Source organism: Fistularia commersonii, chromosome 8 (genome assembly GCF_037954325.1).
Source record: "Fistularia commersonii isolate RoL2024-O1a breed Wild chromosome 8, RoL_Fcom_v1.0, whole genome shotgun sequence".
In the NCBI taxonomy this organism is placed as follows: domain Eukaryota; kingdom Metazoa; phylum Chordata; class Actinopteri; order Syngnathiformes; family Fistulariidae; genus Fistularia; species Fistularia commersonii.
The window spans coordinates 6708526-6730564 of record NC_141291.1 but is presented as its reverse complement, the minus strand read 5'-3'; the positions used below and the strand labels follow the sequence as shown (position 1 = coordinate 6730564).

The following is a 22039-nucleotide window of genomic DNA, read 5'->3' as shown; positions in this document are numbered from 1 at the left end:
GTGGACCTGTGTGTGTGGGTGTGTGGATCCGCCTTGGTCTGTGTGTGTGTGTGTGTGTGTGTGTGTGTGTGTGTGTGTGTGTGTGTGTGTGTGTGTGTGTGTGTGTGGACCTGTCTCAGTCAGTGTGTGTGGACCTGTGAGTGTGTGTGTGTGTGTGGGGTCTGTCTTGGTCTGTGTGTGTCTGCGAATCTGCCTTGGTCTGTGTGTGTGTGTGTCTTGGTCTGTGTGTGTGTGCGTGTGTGTGTGTGTGTGTGTGTGTTTTTGTGGGTTTGTCTTGGTCTATGTGTGTGTGTGTGTGGACCTGTCTCAGTCACTGTGTGGATGTGTGTGTGTGTGTGAGTGTGTGTGGATCTCTCAGTGATGATGTACGGTCTCTGTGGGTGTGTGTGTGTGTGCATGTGTGTGAATCTGTTGGTCTGTGTGTGTGTTTGTGTGTGGGTCTGTCTTGTTCTGTGTGTGTGTTTTTGTGTGGGTCTGTCTTGGTCTGTGTGTGTGTGTGTGTCTGTGTGTGTGTGTGTGCGTGGTGTTTCCGTGTAGACCTGTCTCTCAGTCTGTGTGTGTGTGTGTGTGTGTGTGTGTGTGTGTGGACCTGTCTCAGTCACTGTGTGTGGATGTGTGTGTGTGTGTGTGTGTTTGTGTGTGTAGTGTGTGTGTGTGGACCTGTCTCAGTCACTCAGTCACTGTGTGTGGACCTGTGTGTGTGTGTGTGGACCTGTGTATGTGTGTAGATCTGCCTTGGTCTTTGTGTGTGTGTGTGTGTGCGTGTGTGGACCTGTCTCAGTCACTGTGTGTGGACCTGTGTGTGTGTGGATCTGTCTTGGTGTGTGTGTGTGTGTGTGTGTGTGTGTGTGTGTGTGTGTGTGTGTGTGTGTGTGTGTTCCACTCTTGCTGCTTGTCCTCAGATGGACATCATCGTGTAGCTTTCAGTACCGGCCCGCCGCGTGTCCCGCGTCCGGATCCGGTCCTGGACCCCGATCCGTTCCCGGATCCGGGGGGGCGGGGCTGTTTTCTGTTCATCCCGTCGTGCTGCTGCGCCTCCTGCGGGCGGCGGGGGCTCCATCCGGGTCCCGGATCCAGCGGGAACCGGCCCCGGAGCTCCTGGTGCGATGCTAATCTGCTGATCGGGTTAATGAGGCGGAGACGCGCAGGGACAAACCCGCACCGCGCGCGCACCTGCTGCGACTCCAGGTGCGGGCGAGCGTGCGGAGGTGACCGGACCGGACCGGACCGGGAGGCGAACCGACAACCGTCCGTCCGTCCGTCCGCCCGTCCCCCTCCACCCCCACCCGGGCGATGGAGACCGGGCAGGGCGCGCTGGCGGCCGACATGGGAGGCGAGGACCGGGACCGGGAGCGGGCCGAGCCGTCCAGCCCCAGCCCGCCGGCCAAGCAGCGCTCCCTGCGGGTCGTGTACGTGCTGAACGACGGGCTGAAGGCGGTGCTGGCCAGCAGCCCGGAGTCCGGAGCGCTCCACGGCCTGCAGCGCGCCTGCGACGCCGAGAGCGCCTTGCTCACCACCGTCACCTTCGGACGGCTGGACTTCGGGGAGACCTCGGTCCTGGACAGCTTCTACGATGCAGGTGGGTGGAGAAGACCTCCCTCTCTCTCTCTCTCACACACACACACACACACAGGTCCTTCCCATGCCCTTCACACACTCGGCGGTCAGGTGTGAGGAGCCAGATGTACTGCAAAGGCTCTGTAAGCCGGTCCAGGACCTTCAGGTCAAAGCACGTTTTGACCTCTTGCAGAGGGGTCATGGAGGCTTCCGGAAGGTCCCTGGAGGTGCTCGGTGCTCGTCCAGATGTCCGTTTCGGAGAACTATCCAGAGTAGGATCGGATCGGTGCAACTCCCGGTCTCAGTCTCAGAGTTTGGCTCTTGGAAGGTGAGCCCAAATCCATCACTGGTCCGTGGACATCTGTGTGATGGAGCTTGGGACGTAGAGTCAGGATTCAGAAAACCGTATCGTCCACTGCAGGGCGGCATCTCTCACCACGTCCATGCAAACCAGGAAGGAGCAGTAGGAACATTAGAAGATCAGATGGACCCAATGCAGGGTTGGAGCGCCAATTAAAAAAGCTAAAAGCGGTGAAAATGATTTCTAAAATATCAGGCGTGGATACTGTCATATAGACATTATGGATATATCATATTATTAAATGTATAATATATATAAATATTGTATCATGTTTGAATTTGAAAAGAAAACCTATATTTTGGTTGATCCAAATCGGGTGATGAAGAAAACAAAACCTGTTTCCCCATTTTGGACTTCCCTGCTGTTCAGTGTCACAACACAGAACCTCATGTCCATGAGTCTCCACGCGAAATGAGGGATATCCTTTCTTCAAAATACACAGCAGGAAAGCGTAGAAAGTTACCTGTGCGGTTTTAGGAAGGCAAAGAACGGTTTGTAGAAATGGGAAGTCATTGAAAGGGTACATAAGACTAAGGGAGTGGGCTCATGCAGAAGTCGCTGGTCCTGTACCAGATGCAGACACCCATGATGTCATTCAAAAGCATCTCACATTCAATAGGTCTGTAGATGTTTCTGAAGATCCACATGGAAACCCATCAGGCTGCAGATGGGAACCAGCCCGGTTTTCACTTGCAGACCCTCAGCAGGATTCAAATATGAACACACAAACCAGAGAAGAGCGCAAACATCAGAAACACCGCAGAGGGGCAGGGTTTGCGGCACAGCCCCGAGTCCAGCAGAAATTGGACGTACTTGAAGTTCGTGATCTCGGGGCATTCGAGAGGGGGAGAGGTTCAGAGTAGGCAGAGTGAGTTGAGCGGCTTTTTTAGTGGAAGTAAACATCACTGTATCATCAGCATACATCAGGCATATTTGAGTTTCTCATCATATTAAACAAGCAATCCAATTTTGGTGGTGGTCCTGAGTTTCTGAAGGCGGTGCTAAAAACCGGGTAAATATTCAGTTCTGTGAGACGACGTGACCTCCGTGTATCGATAAAAATATCAATACAAGCTCGTTCTTCTCTCCAGACATTGCTGTGGTGGACATGAGCGACGTATTTCGGCAGCCCTCCCTATTTTATCACCTGGGTGTGAGAGAGAGCTTCGACATGGCCAACAACGTCATCTTGTACCACGACACCGACCCCGACACCGCCCAGTCTCTGAAGGTACCCGGTCCAGATCCGCCCCCCGGAGCCATGCCATTCCAGCTCGCTCCCTGAGAACAAAGTGATCCGCTCGGTTATTTACATGCCCACGTGGCTGCATACCAGCCTGTGTGTGTGTGTGAAAGTGTGTGTCATATAAACCCAGCACTGTGATGGAGCAGCTGTCTGGAGTTGCAATGTGACCGCGTTTGACCTGTATTCTGTCTTTCCACAGGACATGGTCGCACAGAAAAACACAGTAAGTGTCCGCGTGTGAACGCCTCCAGATGATTGATGCGCACCAACCGTCTCCATCTATTTCTGGACTTGTACTCGCGACGAACCCGTCCATTCATTGCTTTCTTTCATGGACAAAACACACACATTAATTAGCACCTGCTTTTCTTTTAGGAAATTATTTATGCGTGTGTATGTGTGCGTAATTGCAATGTCAAATATTCTTTGTGTGCACATGTGTGTGTGTGTGTGTGTGTGTGTGTGTGTGTGTGTGTGCGTGTGTGGAGTAGGCCACCCGCCCTCCAGCGTTAGGTTTCCCCTGGGTTCAGTTGCCTCCAGAATACAGAGGGTCAGGATTGTGTAATAAAGTAGGTACTGTGCAACGCCAGAGCATGCAGGACTTCACATGCTAACAATAGTAACTGCTCAGCGCCCTTCCCAAAGCAGCAGAGCACTTCACAAATAACAAGCCAACTGTGAATAACATTTATTTTATTTATATGCGCACATAAATATGAATGATTAGTAATATGAGCAAAGGAAATCCATGATTTCCAATGCTGACCTTCCAGAGGGAGGAGGTATGAAGGTCGTGCCAGACAATGTCCAGCCTGAAAATGCCAGAGGGGGGAAGGGAAATCGTGGTCTACCTCTTTCCAACTTCTCTGGTAGACTTTCCGTCATTTCAGACTTCTGCGGGTTTGTACACGCTGTCTGCAGTGCATGTACAGGACCTGCACGCAGTTCCATTGTAGACCCCCATGGTAAGCATACCCTTGGTATGCTTCTTCACTTGGAATGAAGCAATGTGGGGGAAGGCATGGAGAGGACATTGAAATGGGGGTGATTTAGGCGTTTTTAAGGAGCACCAGGTAGAAGAAGCTTGCACAGATATGCACATGATGATGTGTTTTGTGTTTTGCATCACTTCTGGATGTTGACAATGACCACCTTGGTCACTCTGCTACCAAGCCAAATGAGTTGCACCCATCATGAGGCCTGCCCTGTTTTCACTCCCCAACTACTTGTCTGTCTGTGTTTGGACTTTACCTGGGGTCAGAATTGGATTTTTTCCTCTGCATCCGCCTGCCTGAAAGGGTATTTCTGCATGTCCAGCCTGGAAAGTTTGGGTGTCATTTTTCCAAGAAAATGAGCACTCACTGTCTCTTTCCAAATCTCTTTCCAGGCATCCAGCGGTAACTATTACTTTATCCCCTACATTGTGACTCCGAACCATGAGTACATGTGCTGTGAGAGCGATGCTCAGCGCAGGGCCAGTGAGTACATGCAACCCAGCTGGGACAACCTCCTGGGTCCACTATGCGTTCCCTTGATGGACCGCTTTACCAGCCTGCTGAAGGACATCCATGTCACGTCCTGGTGAGACACACACTCGAACAAACTTCCACTTACTGACATTTATCAACAATTCTAGGAAGCCCCCAGACCTCCATTAGGAGACTCAGAAGTCAATGAGATAGAGTAGCACCTAAAACACCTACTTGTCTCAAGTTTATCGGAAACAGAACAAGTCCCTTGAACACTTGAGCTAAGGTTTGTGGAGGGCTTTGTTGAGGGGACCACATAGACAGCGTTATAGTGATCTCTCCCAGAGGTGACGAGGCCGTGGCTGTGGAATGGTCAAAGGGGCAGTGACTACTGAGATTGTAGAAAGAAAGAAACAGGTGGACCAGGTGATATTATTGGTAGGGTACGGGAAAGACCATGTACTATCTTGGACGATGCTCAGACTGTAAACATGATTTGAGGAGTGGTCAATGTTAATGGTGGAGGCTGTCAGTTTTGCTACTCTTGGAGAAGTCCAGGGAGAACCACGAGTTGATCTCCATGAGACAGTCAGAGTGGGAGGAAGGTGCAATTGGCTGCGGAGGACATATCTAGCAGGGTGTCGTCTGCATAGCAACGAATATTGCTGTCTTATTACTGGTAAATTGAAGGGTCCCCAGAGCTGAACTCTCCAGCAGAGGCAGGTAGGGAATGGGAAGACTGGGGTTCAAGCCGCATGGGCCGAGTGTGACCAGAAGGCTACAAAGTGAACAAACACAACCACCCTTTGCCGAGGCTCCGTCCCCTTTGCCTGAGCAGCTAAATCTAGCCAGTGACACCAACGGACCGGCTGAGATGTTGTCCAGAATTCAAGTCATTTATTCCTTCACATCTTGTTCCCCCGGGGGTGATTGTTCAATGAAAATGTCTCTGGAACTCGAGTTGATCTGAGTTTCATGAGAATGAGACGCGAACCGTTGGTCTTGAGAAGAGGTCAGATGAGTTGTTCTCTGTTTCCTGACGACCGTCACGTGAAGGATGTGTAGAAATCACTTTGTCGAGTTCTCCTTCTCCTGTCACCCTTGTGTTGTCCTGCTGCAGCGCCTCCTTCAAAGACACCCTGCTCAATGACATCAGGAAGGCCAGGGAGAAGTACCAGGGGGAGGAGCTGGCCAAAGAACTGTCACGCATTAAACTCCGCATCGACAACACTGAGGTCCTCACGCAGGACATCGTCATGAATCTGCTGTTTTCCTACAGAGATATCCAGGTACTTCTCTAAGACTTGCGTGGCGGTGGAAAACCAAAGGCTTCAAGATCTTCAAAAACTTTTCTTTCATTACTTCTTTTTCTCTGAACCGCAGTGAAGGAAGTTGTGTAACAGAATGTGCTGATCTTTAGGATTACGATGCCATGGTGAAACTGGTGCAGACCCTGGAGATGCTGCCGACATGTGACCTGGCCACGCAGCCCATGATCCAGTTCCATTACGCCTTTGCCCTCAACAGGTAACAGGCTGCATGAGGCCCCGAGACCAGAGAAAATCCCAGAGGCATTCTGTCGAGAGTTTACTTCAAAACACCTCAGGGCCTTGACGCCCTTTCCATTTCCTGATAATTTACACTTCTGTAGTTTCCATTCACCGTCTGATTCACATGTGAAGAACTTGGAGGCTCCACATATGAAGGCCCCCTGTTGCAATCCAACCAGGGACCTTTATGCTGTGAGGCGGAGGCACTGTCCATTGTGTCAACCCTGCAACTTAGATCTCACCCGAAATGTAGTTAATAAACGTGTGTGTGTGTGTGTGTGTGTGTGTGTGTGTGTGTGCGCGCGCAGAAGGAACAGTCCTGGTGACAGGGAGCAGGCTCTGCGGGTGATGCTGCAGGTGCTGCAGTCGTGTGAACACCCTGCTCCCGATATGTTCTGCCTCTGCGGGCGGATCTACAAGGACATCTTCCTGGACTCGGACTGCAAAGACACCAAAAACAGGGACAATGCCATTCAGTGGTAAATTCACTCCGCCATCCTTTGGGCCTCTGATCTGCTGGAGGTCTGACCTTCTCTGCATGTTGTAGACACAGAGGAACACGCAGAGCTCTTTATTAAAACTGCATTTTCTTAATTTCCGGATGTCATGAAGGTACAGGAAAGGCTTCGAGCTGCAGCCAACGCTCTACTCCGGCATCAACTTGGCTGTCCTCCTCATTGTCGCGGGCCAGCAGTTTGAGAGCTCCATCGAACTGAGGAAAATCGGTAGGGAGGGCGTTTGACTTGACAAACCTTCTGTGACGATTCATGCGAGGACTTCAAATTCCAGCATGCATGTGTTTTCTCCATGGCCTAGTGTTCTCCACTGGTCCTCCTCCCAACCTCCGGCCCCGTTCAAATTCATTCAACTTGAAAAGCATCACCAGTGTTATTCTAAATGGATTCCCCATGCACACCGGCTTGAAGGGGTTAAACGCCACTTTCCTATCTCAGCACTGTTTGTGAAACAGTCAGATATCCGCCTTGTGACCAAACATCCTCTTTTCACGTCCTGCCCAATGGGCTGGGGGCAGGTGGTGATGAATCAGTGAAAAGGTTGGGGTTACATTGTTCCTCAAAACACCATTAGGCAGGAATTTGACTTGTGCTTTGCACAAGACACTACGGTACTTGCACAGTGTTGTAACTGTCGCTGCGGTTGTATTTGCGTGATGCAATTTTAGCGATTGTTGATCCAATGAACACAGAGCTGGTCATTCTGGCTCCAGTGGACCATCAAATGATGGTCACCCTGCACATGAACCCTATCTCTACCTCCTGCTGTTCATGCACCTTGTCCGTCCTGCTTGTCCACAGGTGTGAGGTTGAACAGCCTGCTAGGGCGCAAAGGCTCCCTGGAGAAAATGAACAACTACTGGGATGTGGGCCAGTTCTTCACTGTCAGCATGCTGGCCAATGACATCCCCAAAGCCACTCAAGCCGCTGAGAAGCTCTTCAAACTCAAGCCGCCCCTCTGGTAAGGACAGCCCGCACTGTGGTTGTTTGTGGATTGTTACAAACTGGCAGTTGAACAACTTGACCTGGAGGCTCGGAGAGAGAACCAGAAATAGAAGATGGAGTGATGAAGGCAATGGACATGATGGAGTCCTTTCCCTTCACAACCAGAAGCAGGTTTAGCGGCTGGGTCTGCTCACGCATGCAATTCCGACTCGGGGTTCCAGTCCAGATGTAAAGGTAAACAACAACTGGACTCCATGGGATGACTCTTGATGAGGATTGTCCTTCTCTATTACATGAGGTTGGAGAACATGCTCAGGGAGAGCAAGCGGGCCCCAGGTATACCAGAGCTTCAGGTCTTTCAGAAGGGATGTGGCCATAGACCTGGAAGCTTCATGTTCCTTATGATCAGATAAGATTGTGATCACTGAGGGATCATCTGTTGACAGCAGTGCAGGAGATGGGTGGTGTATGGCGGGTAGCAGGACAACAGATTGTCCTCAAAGATGATGTTTGAAGCAGGAAAATTGGAGTGTAAACCTTATGCTGGACCAAATGGATGCTCAACATGAAGGTCTTGTTGAGATGTTCCAGGCTGCAGCTACTGGAGATGGCTGAATGGGTTGTCTTCTGCATGTATTTGATCTCTAATACCATCCATCCATTTAGGGAGCGGCATCAAAGCTGCACTCTTTTCCAGGTCTGCTCCTCTTCATCTGACCCATGGAACTGTCTTCTAGGTATCTGCGATCGGTGGTGCAGAACCTGCAGCTGATCCAGAGGTTCAAGAAGCAGACAATAGAGCACTCTCCACAGCGGGACAGACTCAACTTCTGGATGGACATCATCGTGGAGGCCACCCAGGGCACCACCAAGAGACTACGGTTTCCTGTACACACACATACACATGTTTTCTGAGCCTCTGGTTGATCCTCCGCTTCAGCGCTGCAGATCTATTCTAACTCCTCACATTCTGTTCCCCGTCCTGAGCAGGTGCTGATCCTGGAGCCCACCAAGGTGTACCAGCCCTCCTACGTGTCCATCAACAATGAGGCAGAGGAGAAGAATGTCTCCATCTGGCACGTCTCTCCTGCTGAAACGGTCAGCACACGATGCTCCTTTTGTGCAATTTCTTTTGCCCGAGCTCCGGAACGCTTATGAAACTTCATGAGGACCATCTGATTATTGTTTTCCAGAAAGGGATACACGAGTGGAACTTTACTGCCATGTCCATCAAAGGTATCAGGTATGAGTCTGGTCTTCTTAACCATCTACTTTTAATTGATGTTGGCTCTGATCACCAGCACAAGATGACTTGTGAAAACATGAACATCATCTCCAGGCCCGGTTCACTGCATGGACCACAACTTCTCTTATCTGAGGGGTCTAGATGATTGTACAATGTTTGCAGTGGTATTTTTCAAAAGGAACCTCGATAGAAATATGTTACATATAATACATTTAACAACCATTAAAGTAATTAAAAAGGTTTATATTCTTTCTTTTGGGTGTTTTAAGCGGAGAACGTTGACTCAGAGCACCTGGTTCATCCAGTCATACACTTCACACTCTTCAGGTGACCTCCATTGGTCGTCTCAATGGCTGGCAACTTCAGCAGTAACTGGCCCTCACCCCATTGGCATCATTGACTTCTTACGAAAACTAATCAGTGCGATGTCACAGCTCTCTGATCTTCTCTCAAGCTGGTTCCTGTGGGTGGGTTTTCCTCTTCGGACACCTGTTTCTATTAACCTGAGAACCTTGGTCCAGCTCCAGGGGCAGAAGGTTACTCGACTTACCAGTCGGGCTGCTATTTCAAGTGAAAAAATTCAAGTCCAGTTGCCACGACAATAAGTTTTCGACAAGAAAGGGCTGAGCAGTGCAAGATCTCTGTCACCCGATCTTTCGGTGCATTCTCAGATGTTACTTCCTTCCTTGTGATATCAGTCTGCTGAATGGGATCCTACCGGCCCGGGTGTCTCAGCCAGGGTAACCCCTTGAGCCTGCTTTTCGAACCTGATTTCAGGTTTCGTAGTTACTCTCTATTTTACGGGCACTCTCTACGTCAATCACCGTACACGTCACTTTAAAAACGATGGGATATCATTGCACCTCCTTGGATATTGCTCTACAGGAAGCTACAGAGAGTCGGTACAGACTGAGTTGAGTTGAGCTGGGCGTAATCCTAGGTAGTCTTCCCGCTGCAGTAGTCTGCTATGCCCAACCTTTGTATCTGCCTTGTCAGCTCCATATGCAAAGACAACATGGAGCTCAGACTTGTATTCATGCTAAGGTTACTCCAAAGAAAGATGGCTTTGTGTTTGTTTTCAAACAGAGCCACGCACAAAGCTGTAGTAAACTCGGGGCTAACCTGATTCTCGTCTTTGCAGCATCAGTAAGTTTGACGAGCGCTGCTGCTTTCTCTACGTCCACGATAACTCAGATGACTTCCAGATCTACTTCTCCACTGAGGAACAGTGTGGTCGGTGAGGACACACTCAGGTCTTGATGTGTCTGTGTAGGTGTGTGTCGGTGTCCAAGTCTGTGTGTGCGATGTGCTGGATTTTGCGGTTACGCAACCCGACTGCTGGGACTCTGAAGCAAACGCGTGACTGGCTTTGGTTTTGTGTGTCAGGTTCTGCTCCATGGTGAAAGAGATGATATCAGATGGTACCGGGAACGCAGTAGAGCTGGAGGGGGAAGGAGATGGAGATACCCTGGAGGTCGGTCAATATAAACCAAAATGATTCTGTCGTATGAACCCGACCTTTTCACTCAATGATGACCGATTCCCTTATTCTGTTCCTGCAGTATGAGTATGACACCAATGAGACGGGGGACAGGGTGGTGTTGGGACGAGGCACCTATGGAGTGGTGTATGCTGGACGAGACCTCAGCAACCAGGTTCGAATTGCAATCAAGGAGATCCCAGAGAGAGACAGCAGGTAGGGGTTTGTGGATGGTGTTGAAGAAATATTTCTCTGTGGTTGTCAAAGCATTTTTGTTTTTATGATCTAACCTTTATTTAACCTCTTAAGAACCTCTTCTTCAAGAAAGTCCCAGCAAAGTCCGACAGCAACCAATACAATTATTTTACAAAATGCAGCAGCAGCAGCGCAGAAGGAAAATAAAATGAAAGGGAATGGGCCTCAGGGACTCCTAGTTTAGATCAACAACACCATGAAATCCAGTCTGTGCAGAAGTTGCAGAACGGACCACTGCCCTTTTACTCTTATCAGTTTGGCCACAGGGAGCAGAACGCAACATGAGGTCTTGTGAAGGTTAAGAGTGAAGGTCAGCTTTTCTCCACACAGTTGGGGTACAAATAAAAGTATCACGGTAATCGGCGTACTGCCTACATATGAGTACCCACCGATGACTGGTTCCTCCTGGAGTCCAAGCAGGCTGTCCCACCCAGAGCAGGAGAACTCACAGGGAAGCCGGTGATTTGTCATGACCATTCGAGGACATTCAGCAGGACCAGTCCCCTGCAGTAGATCTCCATCGTCCAACGTCCGTCAAGAAGCCTACTCACAACAACTTTTTTCTGAAGGAAAGGGATGAGCTGAGTTCCAGCTTGGACGCCTATTTCGTTAGTTTTGCCTATTCTATGCATTCAGATGAAGAAAGTGACCACCTAATTAGTTCATACCTTTACTTTGATAGCATTTCTTGGAATGACTACTAGCTGCCCAGTGGTCCTCAACCACTTCAGTGTTCCCGTTGAGAATCAACATCAGTCTGAGACAAAGTACAAAAGTAGGTTTGTATTTGAGGTGTATAACAAAGGCAAAGTACAAAACTTAAGTAGCCTGCCATTACAGTACTAATTGTTGCTAGAATTGGATGAAAATCCAGATGAATCCAAGTGCTGTGGTCCTTCAGCCACACCACGCAAAGGTTCATCTGACCTGGAGACCAGGACCACTGCTTTGTGTCAGATCCAATGGAGCTCCTCATGGCTGTAGTTTGAGTTCAGACCAAAACCAAACAATCATTAGGTCTCAAAAAGAGGAGGTAGGTATTTGACAGCAACCCAGAACCCTGGAGATGTGGAGATGTTGTGCAAGCATGACCTTCCCTTGTCCTTCTGTCTGTGAATCAGGTACTCTCAGCCTCTCCACGAAGAGATCGCCCTTCACAAGTACCTGAAGCACAGGAACATCGTTCAGTATCTGGGCTCTGTTTCCGAGAATGGATACATCAAGATCTTCATGGAACAAGTGCCGGGAGGTGACCTTGCCTGTTCCTACAGGGACCTTCTGGTCACGTTGTTACCGATGTGGATTTGATACATCTGTTCTCCTCGGTTCAGGAAGCTTGTCAGCATTGCTACGCTCTAAATGGGGTCCTCTGAAGGAGGCAACGATTATCTTCTACACCAGACAGATCCTGGAGGGTCTGCGGTACCTTCATGAGAACCAGATCGTCCACAGAGACATCAAGGTATGTGGAAATCCATGTTAGGGAGTTTCCAAATAAAGTCCATGTTCTTCATTTGTCCCACTGTGTCTCCATCAGGGGGACAACGTTTTGGTCAACACCTACAGTGGAATCCTGAAGATTTCAGACTTTGGCACCTCCAAGCGTCTGGCTGGAGTGAACCCGTGCACGGAAACCTTCACCGGTAACTTGTAGCTCCTATTTTCCAAGTTCAAGGGGGTGCGCCGCTTCTCCTCTTCCCCCCCAAGGAACTGACAGACCGTGGGTCGATGTTGTTCAGAAGATGCTCAAACCGTGGGGGCATCAGGAGGAACGGTCTCTGAATCATGAAGGCTTCACGTTAATCCTACACCAGAAAGCTCTCCCTGTCTCCACGAGGTTTCGTTGCATTTTATCTTTTGGATGTAAAGCATAAACTCCTCATCTTTACTTAGTCTTACGATGTCAACTGGACTTGGTTTCTCTTGGACTTTGAACTGCTGTGGGACTTGGACAGAGCTTAATTAGGGTAGATGGAGATGTGGAGGCTCTCTTTGAGAGTGAGGAGGATGGAGAGGATCAGGAAGGAGTCCATCGCAGGGACAGCACATCTTAGATGTTCTGGAGATAAAGTCACACTGAGATGGTTTGGACTCGGACAGAGGAGGGATGGAGAGGATCTGGGTAGAAGGATGCTGAGGTGGGAGCTGCCAGGCTGGAGATCTAGAAGAATATCAGAGACAAGGTTCATGGATGGAGGGGAGGAGAACAGGAAGGTGGTTGGTTTGAGGATTCAGAGGAGAAGGGTTAGATGGAAGCAGGTGATCGGCTGCAGGTCCCTGAAAGGAGAAGAAGATGAGATACAGGGCCGGGTTCCAAAGCTGCTGTGTCGTCTCATTTGATGACTCCAGCCTTCTAGCAGGAGAAATGAAGAACAGCACAAAGTTCAGTCAGGCCTTAGAGGAGATTCTGTCACAACTCTCATTGACATGAAGAACCACAAAATATTAAGAGCCATCATCTATGCATACACTTTGAGGTTGCGCACACACACACACACACACACACACACACACACACACACGGGCCATCTGGCCTTCTCCAGTTGCCAGAGAGGTGTGTAATTAGATTAGCTAATCAAACAGAGGTAGAAGGGTGTTTGTCTTTCATTAGCAGGTGGCATGTGTGTGTGTGTGTGTGTGTGTGTGTGTGTGTGGTGTGTGTAGCCGTGTGTGTGTCCTCATCGCTCCCAGCCTTTCCTCTTCTTTTCTGCTGATCAGTCTCCTTTGTGAAGCCCTCCGAGTCTGTCAGTGTTCACGCTGAAGATACAAACCCACTGAAGATCACGAGCAGCAATAACTGAAGTGCGGGGTTGTTGTGTGCTGTCGGGTGCCATATTTAACATGAAGTCATTGAAGAAACATGCTGGACTACAAGCCTGTGATTGGCTGGAAGGAAACCGTGGAGACACTTGATAAAAATTGATAGTAAAGTTAGACCTGATGATGATAGACCAGGACCTGGAGGACCTGAAGGACCGAGAGCCTCCAGACACATCTATAACATAGTTTTCTGGAGTACACTTCTCAAAATCCGTCAAACATCAGTGAAGTTTGCATTGTGTCCAAAGTAATGCCTCTGATTTAGGGGTCTCATTACCGTTTGGAGTTTTTGAAGAGACACCGATCAGCTAGAGCCAGTAAAGTTACTGCAACCAGATCTTCTTGGCTCTCCATACTCAACAAAATCATTTCCCAAGGTTGACTTCTACCTTGGTGCACACAGGTACCCTGCAGTACATGGCTCCAGAGATCATTGACAAGGGTCCTCGAGGGTACGGAGCCCCTGCTGATATCTGGTCCCTGGGATGTACCATCATAGAAATGGCCACTGGGAAGCCACCCTTCCACGAGCTGGGGGAGCCTCAAGCAGCGATGTTCAAGGTTGGGTTTTGAGGTTTTCCTAGTGTCTGTCCTTTTCCGGGATGGATACATGTCCACCTGTGTGACTACAATCTTTGAGGAAATACCCCATGTTACTCATCCCTGCTTCTGTCTCCTCCAGGTTGGAATGTTTAAAATCCACCCGGAGATCCCCGAGGCTCTGTCGCTGGAGGCCAAGTCCTTCATCCTGCGCTGCTTTGAGCCAGACCCTCACAAAAGAGCCATCGCCACGGACCTGCTGCGGGACACTTTTGTCCGACAAACCACCAAGGGCAAGAAGAGCAAGATCGCCTTCAAACCGTCAGGTAGCTGGTTAAGCATACCGTGGGACCTCACTATAACTTCTAGTTTGGAAAATGGGATTTTGTCCAGGAGAGACACCCTGACCTCCTCCCAACCCTCCCCAGACTACATCCACAGCGTGTCCCTGCCGGTGCAGCTGCAGTGCGAGGCGGCGGGCAGCAGCAGCAGTGAACACGGCTCCATGAGCCCCGACTGCGACTCCAAACAAGATGTTTTCTTCCAGAAAAAGAAGAGCTCTGGCTCGGAGACGCTTCTCAAACCCCCCAACTCCAATTACCTGAGGTGCGTAAAAGGTTATAATCCCGACTTTCATCCGTCTCCCCAATGACTCGAGGCGTAGACGCACTCAAGATGCAGCTGTGATTTTACATTTTCCTAAAACTGAACGCAGCAAATCCTCCACTCCCACAGGAGAAGCTCTCCGTTCATGGACAATTCTGCTTCTTGATATCTACCGTCATTTATTTGATATTTTTGGAAGAACCTACAACCACCATCAAAGTATCTAAGTTATGCACACATCCATGCATAGACAGCATATGTAGGTTGTGGGCTTTGCTCTTTAGAAAGGTTGCAGGGCTGTCGCTCTGTCAGCTTTTATTTTCAAAAACCCAACAGGGGTCAACAGCCGCCGCCAGACAACTTGCCGGCTGCTTCAATCAGGGTTTCAAGCTAGCTAACATCTGACATGTGAGCACAGCAGACCTTCCTCCAGCACCTAGGACGGTACCTCGGTCCATAAGCCTTGCCTCCTTCCCATCCCTCACCCCCCAGCCGATCACTTCCCAGAGGCCGCCGGGACGCCACGGTATCACTCTGTCATTGAATCGATCAGATCACGATCAGCGATAATCAGTCAGTTTTTGTGTCACCTCTCGCGGTGCGGGTGCGCTTGATCCTTCATTGTTTTGACATCGGTTGACATTCTCAGTTTTTTCTGCGCCTCCTCAGTCTTCTACCGGATCACAGAGAAATGGAGAAGTAAATCCCAAATACATCTGGATGTAACTTTACTTCAGTTGCACTGAGTTAGGAAATGGGCTTCTGAAATCCTGCACAGCGAGGACCGATCAAGCAAAGATGTGAATGTGTATGTGTGTGTGTGTGTTTGTGTGTGTGTGTGTGTGTGTGTGTGTGTGAAGCAGAGGCTGGCAGCTGGTTGCAGTGTAAGCTCAGTGTGCTCCACCGCTCTTTACCACCCAGATGTAATGACGTCTGATCATTTTACAATCCTCACCTGGCAGCTGAACACACTCGCCGGTCGTGCGGTGCGTGGACACACACTTGTGTGAAGCTTCGTGAGCGCCCGGCCGCACTCTGCTGGGCACACACAGTCGCCAGGAGAGGCTTGTATCTGTAAATAGACGCATAGTGTGTAGCGGCTGTAAATCAGGAGCACCTTCTTTTATAACCATGAGATCACTGTGTGTGTGTATGTGTGTGTGTGTGTGTGTGTGTGTGTGTGTGTGTCAGTGTCCCAGACGAGGGGTCGGTGTCAGAGGACCGTAGCGCCCCTCCCTCACCCGAGGACAGGGACAGCGGCCTGTTCCTGCTGAAGAAGGACAGCGAGAGGCGTGCCATTCTGTTCAAGGTCCTCAATGAAGATCAGGAGAAGGTCATCTCCAACCTGAAGGAGAACCACATCCAGGTTCGTGTTCAGGTCTCCGGTCGGAGCTGGAAGTTATCCAATTCCTCACGGTGTGAAGACTAGTTTCAGGCTCGGAGCCATGTCCCTCGCAGGAAGCGTGGTTATAAAGCTCCCTCATGTTCTTTGTGTGATGTAGAACATCTCAAGAACATTTTCAAAAGAAAAGTCATGCTAGTAATGTAGCTTTGATAGCTTGTGATGCAGTGTGTGTGTGGATGGAACAGGGCAGCGAGGAGCTCCAGCTGTCTGTGGAGCACATCAAGCAGATCATCTGCATCCTCCGAGACTTCATCCATTCCCCAGAGAGACGCGTCATGGCGGCGACCATCTCCAAGCTCAAGCTGGACCTTGACTTTGACTCCACATCCATCAACCAAATACAGCTTGTGCTCTTTGGCTTCCAGGATTCGGTCAGCGCGCGCACACACACACACACACACACACACACACATATACATACATAGTTATTTACAACAGACAAGATGAATTTCTTTTAAGAACTGTGACAATTAATTTGGATTCCATGGTGCCAAAAAATAGACCATGATGTTTGCAGATGACACTGTGATGTGTAGTGAGAGCAGGGAGCAGGTAGAGGAACATCTAGAGAGGTGGAGGTGTGAGCTGGAGAGGACAGGGATGAATGTTAGCAGCAGCAAGACAGAATACATGTGTGTGAATAACAGGAACCCAAGAGGAACGGTGAGGCTACAAGGGGTGGAGATGAAGGGGTTTAAACACTGAGGGGTCAGCAGGCCAAAGCAGTGGGAGAGGGTGGAGAAGAGGTGGACAAATGTGTGCAAGAAGGTTGGAATGGGTGGCGGAAAGAGCATCAGTCAGAAGGAAAGGAAAGGTGGAGAAGAAGTCATGGTGTCTGCTTTGGAGACACTGAAAAGAAGACAGGAGGCAGAGCTGGAGGCAGCAGAGATGAAGATGTGAAGGTTCCTCTTTCGGGGTGAGGAGGACAGAAAGGATCGGGAAGGAGTCCATCAGAAGGACAGCGCATGTTAGATGTTTTGGAGATAAAATCCCACTGAGATGGTTTGGACATGGACAGAGGAGGGAGGGAGAAGATCTGGGTCGAAGGATGCTGAAGTTGGAGGAGGTCTAGAGGAAGACCAGAGGAAATAAGATAAGATAAACTTTATTGATCCCTTATAGGGGAAATTCCTTTGTCACAGCAGCGTTAGAATGTCAGAGAGAAAAAAAGGGAATAAATATGAATATAAATATGAGTATAAATGTAAATAGAAAGGCAGAAAACAGGATGTAGCAGGACAACAGACAACGACAACAACGTCAGGGATGGCAATGGGCAACATCAAGAAACAGCGAGGGTGAAAAATACACAACTAGAACTAAATAACAATATAAATAGAGTGAAAAAAATAAATAGAAATGAATAAAATAAATAACAAAAATAGACAGGATGTGAGCCGGGACAAACAGCAAAGTTCGGACTCCGAGAGATCCAATAGATAAGACGTGCCCATGATGACCGTAGGAGCATTTTTGGGTGAGAAGCTGTTCACCGGTTCCTTCACTCCTGTTCCATCCTGCTGCGCTGCAGGTGAACAAAGTCCTCAGGAACCATCACATCAAACCCCACTGGATGTTCGCCATGGACAACATCATCCGGCGGGCGGTGCAGGCCGCCATCACCATCCTCATCCCAGGTGGGTTCGCCTCGAGTTTCGCCGCCGAAGAGCGGGGATGACACCTGCCCGAGGGTTTCCGGTTTAAAAGCGGTTCTTCTCCCCGATCGGGATTTTTGTTCCTCGCCCCCCCTCAGAGCTGCAGACTCACTTTGGGCCGGCCTCGGAGTGCGAGGGGGCGGAGAAGGAGGACGAGGTGGATGAAGAGGAAGTGGTGTTCGGGCCCGTCTTGGCCCCGACGGCCGAGGACTCGGGGAACTCGGCGGATCCCGTCTCCTCCGCCGTCTGCACGCTGAACTCCACCCACTCCCAGGAGCACCAGAGCTCCCACCACCAGCTGGGCGCTCAGCTGGGACGCCTCAAACAGGAGACCCACAGGTGGGAACCTGCTAGAACCTTCCACAACTCTGGTTTGACTCTGAAGGTGCCGGGCTTTTCTGGGTCCAGATCATACAAGAGCAATGTGAACGGCTTCTCCTCCACAGCTAGAAGGTCCCCAGTTGGATTTTCCTTCTGTGTGGAGTCTCCATGCTCTCTTGGGGTTCCTCCAGGTTCTCCTGGTTCCTCCTGAAGTCCAAACACATGTAGACAGATTGAATTTCTTCAGCTGCGGGAGGAAGTCCATTATCTACTGTGCCTTCTGAGGACCTGGAGGTCCTCCGGGTCCAGAGTGACTCCTAACAGGGGGGTTCGGTGCACCATTTGCACGAGGTCCGCTGCTGTGGAGGCTTCATTACATGATGTGTGAAGCTAAAGCGTGCACCTCCACAACTTCGGTGTGAATAGAGATGGAGGTGCGTGAAGGTTTGCTGTTAAAAACCCAAGCTTGAACTAATGAGCACATCCTGCTGCTGCAGGCTGCTGGAGGAGCTGCTGCAGAAGGAGAAGGAGTACCAGCAGGTCCTGAAGGCCACGCTGCAGCAGAGGACACACGACCTGGAGATGGTCAGAACGAGGCACCGGCCTCCAGGTGATCCGCGTCCTCTCGGCTCGCCGCCTTCTCTCCTCGAGCCTCTCTCATGCGTTGGCGTCTTTTTCTCAGACGTCCCGCCGCCGTCCATCTTCCACGTCCCCGCCGACCACGAGCCGGACAAGCAGCTCACCGACTGGCTGAAGGAGAAGGGGGCGGATCCCGACACCGTGGACAAGGTCGGGATCTGCTTGCCGCCCGTCGGCTCCTTTCCCCCAGGCTCTGCCTCTGACTTTACCGTGTTCCTCCTAGTTCGTGCTGGAGGACTACACGCTGGCAGACGTCCTCAATGATGTCACCAAAGACGACCTCCGCTGCCTCCGCCTGAGGTAGCGACTTTGTGTGTGTTTGTGTGTCTAGATGGTAGGAAACAGGATGTTATTGATCACCTGACCAATGGATCTCGATGTGGTGAAGGTCCACCTGGCCAGAACCTGGGAATCTCCAGGTCAGAGGACGGTGGCAGATGTTTTGCAGGATTGCATGAAACAGCAAATGGAATAAGAGGAAGGGAGCATCTGTAGAAATATCTGGTTATCCTCACTTAAAGCTTCCGGTGAAAGGTGGACCTGTTGATTTAAGCTGCGGTCCAAAGATTGTTCTCAGCCTGAAAGCAGCAGGTGATTGCAGACTCCCTCCCTGCAGGGGCGGCGTCCTCTGCCGGATCTGGAGGGCCATCCAGAGGCACCGGGAGCGAGAGAGGCTGAGGGACGACCAGCACGCAGAAGACGACGCTTGACCTCGAGACACACACACACACACACTCACACGCACACACACACACACACACACACACATACCCTCCCCCATCGGCTGCAGGGAACCCGCCGTGCCCTCTCGTCCTGCTTCCTCCGACCGAGCTTCTCCTCGGGGTCCACCTGGACCATCGGTACACCTGATGTTCTCCGCGTTGAAGAAGAGCCTCTCCGGCCCGAGGGTTTATCTCAGCACGTCTGCAGGTGATTCCTTCTCAGATGAAGATCACGACACCTCTGAAGACCACCAGTCACAAAAACACACACACATGCTTCGATGCTGCTTTTATCCTAAATCCAGGAACCTGCAGTCAGACATAGCTGTTTTGCAATAATAATGATATTTTTTTTAATTAGATTATTGTTTGTACTCTATTATATTATTAATAATATTTATTATTATATTTTTATATGTACTATGTTATGTTATATTATTAATGATAATTATTATAATGATTATTGATGATGCAAAAAGGGCTTAAAAGGGCTTTTGAAGGGCTCGTAGGGTCTGCAGAAATGGCCAGAATGCCTTAATACTTGGGTCTCTAATGGGGAGAGGGGGTCATTTAACTACCTTAACACACATTCTCCTCACACACACACACACACACACACACACACACACACACACACACCTGTAACCACTAGATTCCAGGTAAAGCCCGCTAGCTCTGGTTGGTTTAGTGCTTTGTTTGCTGCAGGTCACAGGCTTCAGTCTTCACTTCTCTATCGATGTTAATCCACCATGTTCTCCCCGTCTCCTCCTCCTCCTCGTGCACCTGTGACATTTTTTAAACCTTCCCACTGTATCGATGTGCTTTACAATCGCAATAAACCCGATGAGTCCACGTCCTCTTTGCTTTGACATCAACCCCGGACAATCCTGGGGTTGATAGACCTCGTCGCAAACCTATTTTATGATTTTTTTCCCCTGAATCGGAGAAGTTTCTCCTGCTACCAGAGCAGACGTCTGCTGACACTGAGAACATTTATATGTGATCCGTTCACACCAGAAGATAAGAGAGGAAAGTGTGTTTCCTAGTCTGAATGTGTGTGGGGCAAACCACACGTTATTTGTCCCTGATCTTAATCTTTTATCTGACACTTGGAGTGGAGGTGGCCCTGGTTTAGATGTTGGAGGCTGCAGGATGGAACGTGATGTGGGAGATGTGGATCTGAGTGTTTTTGGGTGGGATTCAGGAGGCGATGAGCTTCTTCTCGTCGTTGATCCACTGACTGGTCGAGGAACACTATGAAACTCTTGATGGAGACTTGAAAACCGGGAGATGATGGGCCGCTCTTTGTGATCCCCATCCTGGTGCCTTTCCGTCATTCGGGAAAAGGACTCCTCCCACGTTTGTAGCGTCGTGCCTTCCCGGTGATCCCTGCTGATAAGACCTTCGGTAATTTTCGGCACAACTGACACCGGCTGTGGTGACGACACTGACCTCCGGTGGTGTGTTGGCAGAACAGCTTCTTCCCAGGACTAGATGTTTATCCGTGTTCTTCAGGTTCTAGGTGGACCCTCGACCAGCCCGTGGCCTGATTTCTGTGAGGGCTGTTGGTCAGTAGAAGTATCTCCACTTTCAAGTGCTTCAGCCTGCAGGAGACCAAACCTTATCTCCACCGTCCCCCCCCCCTCCGGCCTCCAGCCTATCCTCCACATCGAGATGATTGTTCCGTGGTGGCATCTGCTGGTTCCTCCTGGAAAGACAGCGCACAAAGGCCGATGTAGGAATAACTAGAAAAGTGTAGGGTATCTTCTGGATGTGAAGACGGGAAACTGCTGACTAAAGTACCATCGAGAGAAGCAGCGCTGGGCGGGTCTGCCTTAGACATACGTTGTCATGGCGATGTCCCATACTGTACTGAAAGGTGTATACTGTAGTGTACAGTGTATACTCACTGTAGCTCATATACTTAAAAGAGTATTCTGTGCTGTACAGTGTATACTGTATGGTATATTCTGTACTGTATAATATATACCCTATTGGATGGTGTATATTGTATTATACAGTGCATTCTGTACTGCATAAAGTATACTGTAGGATAGAACGGGGGGGCGATTCCTTTTTACAAGGGGCAATATGAGAAACCTGAATGGTGTTGGAGGGCCAGAACTTATTTCTGCTGCAGATTAATTATGCCCACATTGTAAAAGGCAGTAAATTACATATCCTGATCAGCTGCTATGAGAATGTTATCAGAATAATAAAATAATAAACAATACAAACAAAATCAATGTTTCCGTCAGGGGTCTCGGGTCTAATGTGTTGACCTTCTCAAATACTAAAAAGGTGTTTAGCAGTAATGCTAAAGATATGAAATTGATTAAGTCGCTTTGGATAAAAGCGTCTGCCAAATGTAATGTAATGATTAACTTAATGCAAAAAGCAAAAAAGGGCTTTTTGTTAGCGTTATATGATAGCATATTACTTTTTCTTGCGATTTAGTGAGATATGGCATAACTTGCCTTGAAAGCTGCATTCTTGGTGTGCAAAGCTTTTTTTAAAGTGGTTTGACGAGCAAAATATCAGACTTTCTTCATCAGACAAGTCTTTTTATTGTTTTCCATACAATTCAAATTGTAATCCTTACACACCACTTTACCTTTGGCATCTGTTGATAAATATTTAGCAGTCCATGCTTTAATGAAGCATCATCGGCATCAACTTCTTTTTTTTGGCATGAGCTGACGTTTTC

At 49.4% G+C, this 22039-nt stretch overlaps 1 protein-coding gene across 4 annotated transcripts; it reads left to right on the top strand.

Annotated features, from left to right (window-relative positions):
* The first annotated feature begins 969 nt into the window (after positions 1 to 969).
* Positions 970 to 20184, top strand: map3k15 (mitogen-activated protein kinase kinase kinase 15). Of its 4 annotated transcripts, none has more exons than XM_086150803.1 (29): positions 970 to 1579; positions 3010 to 3149; positions 3364 to 3387; positions 3656 to 3733; positions 4552 to 4745; positions 5754 to 5922; positions 6054 to 6160; positions 6492 to 6662; positions 6796 to 6908; positions 7500 to 7659; positions 8381 to 8531; positions 8634 to 8741; positions 8837 to 8886; positions 10031 to 10126; positions 10276 to 10363; positions 10452 to 10585; positions 11746 to 11873; positions 11956 to 12086; positions 12162 to 12267; positions 13848 to 14005; positions 14127 to 14310; positions 14413 to 14590; positions 15782 to 15956; positions 16181 to 16366; positions 17527 to 17632; positions 17749 to 17989; positions 18469 to 18760; positions 18834 to 18910; positions 19227 to 20184. In XM_086150803.1, the coding sequence occupies exons 1-29, from the start codon at positions 1294 to 1296 to the stop codon at positions 19318 to 19320; spliced, it is 4125 nt and encodes a 1374-aa protein (XP_086006929.1). In that variant the 5' UTR covers positions 970 to 1293; the 3' UTR covers positions 19321 to 20184. The 4 variants fall into 4 exon arrangements, with proteins under 4 accessions (XP_086006929.1, XP_086006930.1, XP_086006932.1 ...); XM_086150806.1 differs by lacking the exon at positions 19227 to 20184 and having other exon boundaries at positions 971 to 1579; positions 18469 to 18581; positions 18654 to 18760; positions 18834 to 18914; XM_086150805.1 differs by lacking the exon at positions 3656 to 3733 and having other exon boundaries at positions 973 to 1579; positions 18469 to 18581; positions 18654 to 18760.
* The last annotated feature ends 1855 nt before the right edge of the window (positions 20185 to 22039 follow it).

Bases quoted from the DNA above. Each gene is read 5' to 3' on its own strand.
- map3k15 (XM_086150803.1), top strand. From the start codon at position 1,294: ATGGAGACCGGGCAGGGCGCGCTGGCGGCCGACATGGGAGGCGAGGAC. The intron at 8,532-8,633 runs GTACACACACAT...CGTCCTGAGCAG, and splicing joins CCAAGAGACTACGGTTTCCT to GTGCTGATCCTGGAGCCCAC. The intron at 16,367-17,526 runs GTCAGCGCGCGC...GCTGCGCTGCAG, and splicing joins TCTTTGGCTTCCAGGATTCG to GTGAACAAAGTCCTCAGGAA.